This window comes from Hipposideros armiger, unplaced genomic scaffold, assembly GCF_001890085.2.
Source record: "Hipposideros armiger isolate ML-2016 unplaced genomic scaffold, ASM189008v1 scaffold_28, whole genome shotgun sequence".
Taxonomy (NCBI): Eukaryota; Metazoa; Chordata; class Mammalia; order Chiroptera; family Hipposideridae; genus Hipposideros; species Hipposideros armiger.
This window is the reverse complement of record NW_017731378.1, coordinates 6,052,717-6,062,759: the sequence shown is the minus strand read 5'-3', so window position 1 is coordinate 6,062,759 and position 10,043 is coordinate 6,052,717. Positions and strand designations below refer to the sequence as shown.

At 49.8% G+C, this 10,043-nt stretch overlaps 1 protein-coding gene across 1 annotated transcript in view; it reads right to left on the bottom strand.

Annotated features, from left to right (window-relative positions):
• SORCS3 (sortilin related VPS10 domain containing receptor 3) overlaps nucleotides 1-10,037 on the bottom strand; it is a gene marked incomplete at its 3' end in the record, with an annotated part of 397,797 nt that extends 387,760 nt beyond the window's left edge. Inside the window, exon 1 of the mRNA XM_019636290.1 lies at nucleotides 9,522-10,037. Within this exon, the coding sequence (XP_019491835.1) occupies nucleotides 9,522-9,962 (441 nt within the window). The remainder of the gene's footprint in view (nucleotides 1-9,521) is intronic.
• Nucleotides 10,038-10,043: the final 6 nt, after the last annotated feature.

The window sequence follows — 10,043 nt, the reverse complement described above, 5'->3', positions numbered from 1 at the left end:
TCTGGGAGACAGTGTAGAAAACAAGCCTCCGGGTTACCCCACCCGGAAGGCAAGGGAGCCGGGGTATTTATCCACCAACTGCCACTAGTCTGTTGATAGGTGGCCGCTCCTACTCCTTGGTGGGAATTAATTTCCTGACACTTCTTGCCTGTGCCTGGTGTGATGAAAGCAAGCTCCAGCAGGAAAACAGCCCCTGATGCTGGTGGTTAGAAGTCAGGCCAACATGTAGAGAAAGGGCCAGGGGATATGGGCAGGGTACCAACAGATCTGCTACAAATGGCTAGAAATTCCACCTACCCCACCTCCTGCCTAGGCAGATAATGAGACCTAATGTTCTCAACCAATAGAATAGCCTGCTCTGCTAGACCCTTTAAATGTATTATCTCTAACATTCACAACAGCCCGACAAGCTCTGTATCATCCTCGTTTCACAGCCAGTGAAACCAGGATTCTGGGACCTGTTCAAAATCACTGTTGCTTGGGGACCTTCTCATACCAGAAAAGACAGTTTATAGAGTTGTGAGGAAACTTTCAGTCAACAGTTTGTTTTCAAGCATGAATGACGCTGAAAGCAACCCAGGGATATGAGCAACTCTTTCGCCCCCTAAAGACACCTTCCTCTACACCAGCACCCTGGAAAACAAATGTCTCTGCATCTCATTCCATGGCCTCAAAATTCTTCTTCTAGAAAGCTCCCCCAGTATGTGTAATCATATTTGGATATGGAAGCTTCAGCTACTCTTCTAGCCCTGAAAAAAAAAAATGTTGAGCTCAGTAATTGTTCTCCATCTCCCACTGAGAACAGATTTCAAAAAGAAAAAGCTCATTTCTTATGCAGCAGTGTAATCTTTACCCTGATTCTTGCCTTCCATAAGAGAACCCGCCTACCTCCCCACAGATGCCAAAAAGACTTTGAGAGCACTGAGTTAGGCCTGTGGGACCCGAGACCCAGTGAAAGACAACTGTGACGTCTCAGGGGTGCAGACTCTAGGCCTGAAGGCAGCTAGCGGGGGCCAGAGCCTTCCACATCCCCAAGACACGCATTCCTCACTCAGGCAGGTTGAAGTATTTAAGGAAGCATTTTTGTCATTCAACTCAATAAGCTTCTATTAACAGACCGCCATGTATAAAGAAAGGAGGGGCACAAAGGTAGAAAATGCAGACGAGATGGGAGAACCAAGCCTGAGCATCATTTCCAGAGTTTTATTCCATCAATAATGGAAATGTCGTTAATAGGCTGAATGGACTGCCGAATGGATGTATTTGTACAAAACATTCACTTCCTTTTTTCTGCAGGAAGAGGCTGAATGATCAACCCTCCCAGGACTCAACTGCTTTGTTGCTTATCAATTATTCATCTCTGGGTCACCAAGCAACCCCTCACGCAGTGTGCTCGCAGTGGACTGCTGCGCCTCTCTCCGGTGAGATCATTCCTCATGCAACATTCTTTTATGATTTCATTCTACGTATTTTCACTTCTTTCCCAGGGCTCCCTCTAGTGTCTGTGTAGGGATCTTGGGCTCCATTTTTGCTGCATAGGGCGCAGGCTAAAAGAGAATTCAAGCCTGCCACTCCATGGGTATTGATTGCTGCAAAATAGAAATGGGTTTGGCCAGTGTGAGAATTCTGGGAAAGAGGCTACAGGAATTCTGCAAATAGTGCCAACCATGGATTTTCCCATTTCACACCAGACACAAAGCAGAGGTAGGCGATCAAGAGGAGAAGCAAACCTGGAATATCAAGGCGCATCCCATGACCTCAACGTAGATGAGTCCTGGGCTCTGTTTGCCAACCAGACGCAGCAGCCCCATGTTCTCCTATTATTCTAAAGCTACACGTTTCACTCGCTTCCTTCAAGAAGTCTTCCGTGATTCGCTGGGAGGTGTAATCATGGATGTCCAAGCCAAGAGAAGCTACTCTTCATCTTTCTAGATACCGTTCTCAACCCTTCACTCAATGAAAGTCCTGGAAAATGTTCAACTTATTAGTTGTGAGTTAGTGTAATCTTTAACCTGATTCTAATCATCTGATTCTAACCATTTCTATTACAAGTTCGGAGTATGAGTTTCAAGGAGCCGGTCCCCAGCCATTCACTTCTCTGTGTCATTCACTATCTCAGCATCACACAGAAGACAAATATCTCAAAGACGCGTCTCACTGAGGCCATGGACTACGGGAGGTGGTTGAAATAAGCATCTCGCTGAGAATTGGGTTCTAGCCAAGGCTTTGCTATCAGCTCCCTGGGAAACTCTGAGCAAGTACCTACTTCCTCTGCTTCAATGTTTCCATCTGACAGTATAAAAATAACAACTAAACCAACTAAAATATCTGGAGGGCTTACTACAGGTCAGGCACTTCTTTCAAGCACTTTGCTATGTACACTGTCTTATTTAATCCTTACAACCGCCCAATGTGAGAGGTACTATTATCATCACCCTCTTTTGATAAACAAAAAATAGCCAAGGGAGGGTAACAACTTGCCCCATGTCACACAACTATGAAGAGACAGAGGCAGGATTTGAATCCAGGCACCTGGCTGCAGAACCCATGCTCCACACTATTTCCTACATGGCCTTGTTTCAGGCTCCCAGTCCATGTCCATTCCTGATCAGCCTTGAAAAGAATTGCATTCATGATAAGAACCCTCCACAACTATGAATTCACACAAGTCATACCATCATACCCAGGCTTAATAATCCCAAATCCTCAACCTAATAGGATTCTTGATTATCCTGTATAGCTCCATTTCCAGCCTTTGCTGTAAACTGGGTTCCCTTCCAGTGTGTGCCCAGTAACAGGCCCCTACTTAGCAGTGGCACAGTTTTACTGACCAACAGCCCTGGATGCTGGCCCCCACTTGTGTTGGTCCCTCTCAGTTCCTCAGCAGAGAGCTATTTGTATAATCCTGAAGTTCTTAGACTCCATTACTTTTTAAAAAAAAAATTTACTATAGCACAATTATTAGTGTACTATAAAGACCAACATTTCCATAAATAATTAAACCCAAGCTACACTGATCAAAATAAATGAGCAAAATGTTCCTGATGATGCAACCAGGCTTGATTCACTTACTGACTCAAATAATGAGGTGACTCACAAGAGGTCCCCATTAGCAACAGTTAGGAAGATACAGATTGTCCAATATTAACAAGCTTGGTATTTATTGTCTGCAGGCACAGCGGTGGGTGGGCAAGATGACTATAGGACACAGCACTGGAACAGGAGGGAGAATCTATTCCTAAGCTTCTCCAGCCAGCATCATGTATACTCATCCTAGGCCTCAGTCTTTCCTACCTATAAAATGGTCAGTGCCCTATTTCACCTGAGTGAAAACACATAAATACTCTTGTAATGAAAATGGTCTGTAAACCCAGGAGAAAGGAGAAAACCGGGGGTGGGTAGAGGACAGCTTTGCAGAAAAGATGAGTAGTCGGGAGTCTAAACTGTAGGGTGCCACATTTCTGTCTGAGCCTAAGATCCCTCATCTCTGTGCTGAGTGATCTGCTGGCGACAATTTCCAAGTGCACATCCAGCCTTGACATTCGGTGTGTCTAAGATGCCCATAGTGTCGCCCACAGTGATCCTCTCTCCTCTGAGCTCATAGCCCTAAACGATCACTTCACAGTTAACCATATATCAGCCTGTGGCATCTGTCTCATTGTCATGTGCTATTTAACTTTACAGAAGAGCAGTCTCATAGCCAAAGCATATTGAAAGGACCTTGAGGCAAACACTATCTTATCTTTGTCTTCTCCCTCCATCACCTCCCTACCAATCCCACAGTGCCCAGGACATTGTCACACACAAACACTTAGCAAAGAGCTGACTATCTCACGTGAGTCCTTCTGATCCCTGGAGTATATAAGGAAGATGCCAGGATTACTGAGTAGTCCCTATTTCTGTCTTACTAAGTGGGATAGAGATGCCATTACATCATGCATATATGCGGTAATAAACCAGGTGTAGAAACTCATACTATTAACAGACAGTGTTAGCCTGTCCTCCCCCCCACAGCTAAGGCACTGCCCAGTGCCCAGGTTCTGCTCGGCAACCATGTACAGTGCTATGTCCCCAGCATTGTGCCACAAGACACATGTGAGAAGAGCACAGCCCACCCTTGCTGTGTTTTTCATCCCTCACTCTCACAACACTTACAAAATAACAGTAGGTTCAAGTCACCAAGTGCTGAACTAAATATGATCAAAAGTGTGGTGCAGTCTGTAAATTCTATAAGCACATAGGAAAGAAAGGGGGGAAAATGCTTCTAAGGAAGGTTCCATGGAGGTGCTGTGTTTGAATCTTGACCTGAGTTGTGAATAATGGGTGCATCTCAATAGAGGGAGATGGTATCCCACGTGAGGAGCCTCAAGAACGAAGGCTTGCAGTCAAGAGGGTTTTGGGACAATGAAGGAGCAGCCTTGAATCGAGTTGAATGAGTCAACCAGGGAACAGTCAAATACAAGTTGGAGAAATAGACCCAGGACATACTTTGGATTTGAATCTAAGGTGCTAAAGATACTCAAGCTACAATGTAAACATAGTGCTTGAAATACCCCTGGTGACAGCAGTTATTAACTTAGGAGCAACCTAAGAAAGATATCATCAGAATCCTAAAGGGTAAGTATTTTTCTAACTCCTTTGCAGCCTCTGCTAGATGAGACTTGAGACTGTCACTCATTTCCCCACACAGTCAAACATGATTGAGTACCTACTCCATGTAAGTCTCTACTCATTGCCAACAACGTCAGAGCACCATCAGGCCCTTCTCTCAGTCACCTACTAGTTCAAAGGGGGATAACTGTGGTCAGCCAAATTCCATTCATTGCACAGCGCTGGCTCTGATGACTAAGGTGGCCCACCAGGCACTCACATTCCATTTTCCTCCTCCTCCTGCACAAGGTCTCTTTTCCCCCATACTTACTGAAAAATCATATTTTGACATTTCCCCCTGTAAGGGAAGTGTCTCAAGCCAGGCAAGAGGCCAAAGGAAGCAGGAGATCAACAGGTGAGTCAAAGCACCAAGCTTCAGGTGTACCTAGCCTTGGATAAAGCCCTGGCCTTCAGGCATGGTTTCCTGTCTCAGTCTGTCTGACCTTGTTGCACATTTCTGGTCCTTCTGGGATGATTCAGGGCCCTCAGATCACCTAGTTCTTAAACACCCCCAGTGACAATAATGGATTTACAGTCCAAGGCAAAAGCAGTTCTCCTTTCTGCCCCCTGAGCCTCCTTACCACTGTAACCACAACCCAGCCCCCTTCCCTTAAGTCCAACACAATTGTAGAAGCCACTTCCTGACATTCCTTCTTCGTCCACTCCAAAGCAAGCTCCAACCACTGCATTTCTGCAATCATTAAATCAGGCCTCCCAATTAAGGAGTTTGCAACTTCTGCTCACCTTGGAAATCACTGCAAGATCTGAGAGGCAAATCACACCCTGTAACCGGAGTCGTCAAAGCAAACAGTGTCTGCTCTCCCCACCCCCTCCCTGAAGCCAGCAGTGACCAGGAGCAATTAGTGCTGTTCTGCCTTTCCCAGCTACATCTCGACCGAGATGGCTCCCCTTGTAATATTAATTAAACACACATTCTTTTTGGCAGACCCCTGAAGAACGGCTTCTGTGGCAGGCTTCTTTATTAAGCCTCCAAGAAGGCAAAATGCATTAAGATATTGTGACACAGGGACTGTGAGCAGATATGATGAAAACTAGACAATCCAGCCAAAAGCTATTTGAAAAATCTGTTTGGGAGCCACAATTAGATGCTCCAGTGAGTGAAATACAATTAATCTGATCAAATCTGTCACTATTTTGCACATTAGGAGTAAATATTTTAGAACACAGTTCAGCTGCATTAGTTAAGGGTATGAAATCCCACCTGGGAGAATCTGCGTGCTCTACCTCCTAGTGTGCTCAGGGAAGGGTGACCTGGATTATCAGCATCTCCCCATTTCTCTTCATCAGGGTGCACTGTTGGGCCCATTAGATGAAAACTGTTGGGCAAGTCATTCCAACCAGACACACTGCAGGGGCAGCAGCCTGCAAATTGCTGTCTCTGGGAGTGAGCTGCTGGAAAGCAATGGAGACCCCTCCTAGGAGGATGCAGCACTCTCACCTCAACACCGGGATTGAGGGATCCCAATCAGCAGTTACTCCAAGAAGGAGGAGGCAGGGAAATTGGGCTGTTGCCTTCACACCTTCCCACTCTCCAGAGCCATTTGCCAACTCACTGACCAGGCAGGGAGGCGTCTTCCTTCATTTGAGGCAGAAAGGCAGAATGATGTGTTTTTCTGTTCCCCTGTCAGCCATGGAGACCGGATTCCCTCTGGGTGTTTGTGAAACATTCTCTAACCCATTAATCACCAGCTGAAGACAACCAGAGAGAAAGAATGGCAAATCGACCCCCTAGAGTAGAGGCTCCAAGCCCAAGTCCATTCATGCATCCTCTAGAACAACTGGCAGGGCAAGAATGGTCAGAAGGGGACCCAGACTCCATCCTCTCCCAATACCTTCTGGCTCAAGCCTACTGGGCACCTCCTCCTTTGCCCCCTAAGCCATCCCACCCCACTCCTGGGACCAAAGTGAATGCGTGACCCGAGCCTAAGACAAGGATCTCCTTCTGCCCCCTGAGGCCCTGGGCTACTCGGGATGCGTGGGCTGGGGTGGAGGTGTTTCTCTCTCGCATGTCTACCTCCACATGCCTGACTGCAAACTGTCAGCGTAGAGTTCAATTTCCAGTTATATGGAGTGACTGAAGACTCCCCCAAAAGGAATCCATGGGAAGTAATAAGGTCCACCAAAGGCACTTTGAAGGAGAGCAGGAACCCCACAACATGTCAATTAACCTGGTGGCCTTCCCGGAGCAGACCATGCCTTAATACTTTTGAAGTCAGAGGAGAAGATGGAATTCTCTTTTCCTGTCAAAAGAGCCTGGTGCTAGGACCCATGTTCTCTGCCTTGGGGACATCTCTCCACTTTGACACCAGTGATGAAGGGATCTTTCAGAAGGTTCATCGCCCTTATCATTCCTCACCTGGGTTTTATTTACAGCACCTTCTTTTGCTGCCCTCAGGACAAAGGGAGGGGAGAAAGAAATCACTGGGTAATATAGCAGAAACTGGGTTCCCAGTTACTTTCCCAGGGGTTGTTTCCTTAAAGTCCCTCAAAGACAGGGTCATGGTAACATGTTTCTCCATCTTCCCTCAGAGCAGCATAGACGTGATACTCAACAAAGCCTTTTTCACTGGTACTGCATGCAAAGCGTGGTCAACAAAGGCAGGTCCAGCCCAGGAGCTAAAGAGGCATTCCCTCTCTGGACCAGACAAAGAGGACACAGTGGGGTCCCTGCACCCACCTGTGCCGCCTTGTCCTTTGATTGGACAGTAAGACTGGCCACCGCACAACCCCTAAACCCCTAGGGGACCGTCTGCGGATTGTCCAGCTCTCATCACTGTTACTAAGGACTCCAAGGCCAACCGGTCCAGTCCCCAGGCCCCTTGGGTCCTCTTTTCACTGAAGAGCCATTTCCCCAGGAGCACTTGCTAGTCTTGACCCCTCGCTTCCCCTGCTGCACAACTGCATGGAAGGTGAGCAGGGAAAGCCAAGCTCATTTAACTACTACTGGCAAAAAGCATTCTCTCAAGTCTCATCTTCAGGGGCTTTGTCAACAAAAAGGACCTTTAAAATAAAAGCAGAGAGGTAAGGACTTTTTAGGCAGAGTGATTTTATATTGCCCAAATGTGGCAGTAATAAAGTTACAGGTAGTGAGGACATCATCTCCTCTTCCTAGGACATGTACTTCAACACATCCTGTCCATCCTCTTCACCAAGGACACAGGAAGCAACACACACACACACACACACACACACACACACACACACACAGCCTCTGAGAACTTGCAAGCCTTCGATCGCCTATCCCTGCAAAGGCACACGCTTAGCCACCCCCCACGCCCAGCGCTGTCCACTCCAAAGCTATAGGGTCTTCATTAGAAGCAGATGAAGCAGCCACAGCGCTGGCTGCAGGGAGCTGGACTACACAAGTCCTTCCCACCCAGAACCCCTTACCCAGGCTGGGCTGCCCACACTGTGTGTCATTAATAGAAAATCTGTACTCAGGATTGCTGATGTGCTGTGCTCTGCGGACTCCTAGCTTTTCTGTTATTCACTACTCGCCCCTGTGACAGCCCCAGGTCCCTGTTAAAATAAGGAGAAAATTTCCCCGGGGGAAATCTTTCATGCCAGTCATGAAGAGATATACAAAGGGAGGAGAGCGGTACTTTCCCATCGAATGAGTTCCCCAAAGCTGCCTGTGCAGACATCCATCATCCTTTTGCCCAACGCCAGGTTCGCATCCGAACCGGAGAGCCAGAGAAGAGAAAAGGATTTTTGTGACACTGGCTGAAGTGGTGGCGGCGAAAGGGAGGGGAGTCGGGTAAATCGTGGGAGGCCACCCCCCTCCACCCTGGGGGCTCGTTCCTAGGTTTGGCTGCACAGCACTCACTGGGTGCAGGCGGAGTGGGAAAGGACCCCTCCTGGCAAGCTCTTCCGACTGCCTTGGCTGACAGGGCCCCCGGACGGTGCTCGGTGCTCCGAGTGGGTCGCTGGATCGAGAGAGCGGAGGTGGCCGAGTGGGCTCAAGGGCGCCACCTCTTGGTACAGCCGCTTCCAGGAGAACCTGGATGCGGAGAGGAAGGGGTGGGAGAGGTGCACCCAAAACACAAGGACCCAACTCCACTCTGGGAGCTGATTGTGGTGCAGGACACAGCAGCGGCCAAGGCGAGTTTTGTGCTCAGCGACTTATGTGCGCCTGTGCATGCATCAGGGCGACGGGTTGCGGAATGGGTGCTGAATTTCACTTCACTGCTTTAAACTTAGTTTACTGCCTCTCCTGTAGCTTTCCAGGGCAAGCTGCCTGGGTTCTGAACAGAGGACCAGTGTTACCTGGAGGCCAGGCTTGAGCCGACTTGGTCCAGCCTCCAGCCAGGGCTGGAAGAAAGTTCGCCTGGAGCAGAGAGCAGCAACCCTGAGGCAAGGAGGGGGAAGTCTGAGTCGCCTCATCTGCCGGGTTCTTTCCCACGTGAATGGAGGGGTGAAGGGGGAAGCCCCAACAGTCTCAGGAATCCGTCAAGTCTGTCCAGCTGCTCCCTCCCCAAATCAGTCACTGACCTCACCCAGGAATTCAAGCGCCCAATGGGAAAACTGACTCTCCAAGCCGAGTACCAGAGAAAGTGACCCCAGATGCCTCTCCTGCTCATCTTTAAGCTCCCCCTTCCTCCTATCCCCTCTCGGCGGCCCCAGTCCTAGGGTCTCCAGTAAACAAACGCACACTGTTACAACAAACTCCCGCTAACCTGTTGGGGGCGTAGGGGGAGCCGGAGGAACCTGTTCTCTCTAAAAGTCAGTGCACACCGGCCCCCACCTCCCGCCTGGACCCTCGAGCAACTATCTGTCCCTCCTTCCTGCCCCCCACTCCCCCTTGCTGTCTGGAGACAGTGACATCCACCGCCCGCAGAGTGGGTACTCACGCTGCTGTTGTGTCCCGACCAGTGCACCATGGCTTGGTTGTGGGCCGAGTCCCCAGTCAGTGCAAAGGAGGTACTGGGCAGCCGGAGCCCTTCGGCCGCCGCACCCCCGGCCCGCAGCGCCTTCATCTCCTCCCGGAGACCCTTGGCCAGAGGATGGCTTCCTGTGGAACCGTCGGCCAAGGCAGTGGCCCCGGTGTCCCAGCGTTCCAGGGCACTGGGGGGCTGCGCCCGGCGACTCCTCCTCCTCACACGGCCAGGTTTGCCAGGAGCTGGGATGCCCTGTCCCCACCGCGCGCCTGCTAACGACGGCTCCCCATCGTCTCCCTGCTTCTTTCCACCGCTGCCACCGCCAGGCTGGGGCAGCGGCTCTGGTCCTGGCTGGCGCCCCAGTGCGGCGCGTCTCCGAGCAGTCGCCTGCTCCTCCGGCCACCGGCTTGCCATTGCCCGCGGCAAGAGAGGAAGCAGCGCGGGCCGCGAAGCCGGGGCCGCCGGGCCCCCAGGACCGCCTGTCGCGCCCCAAGT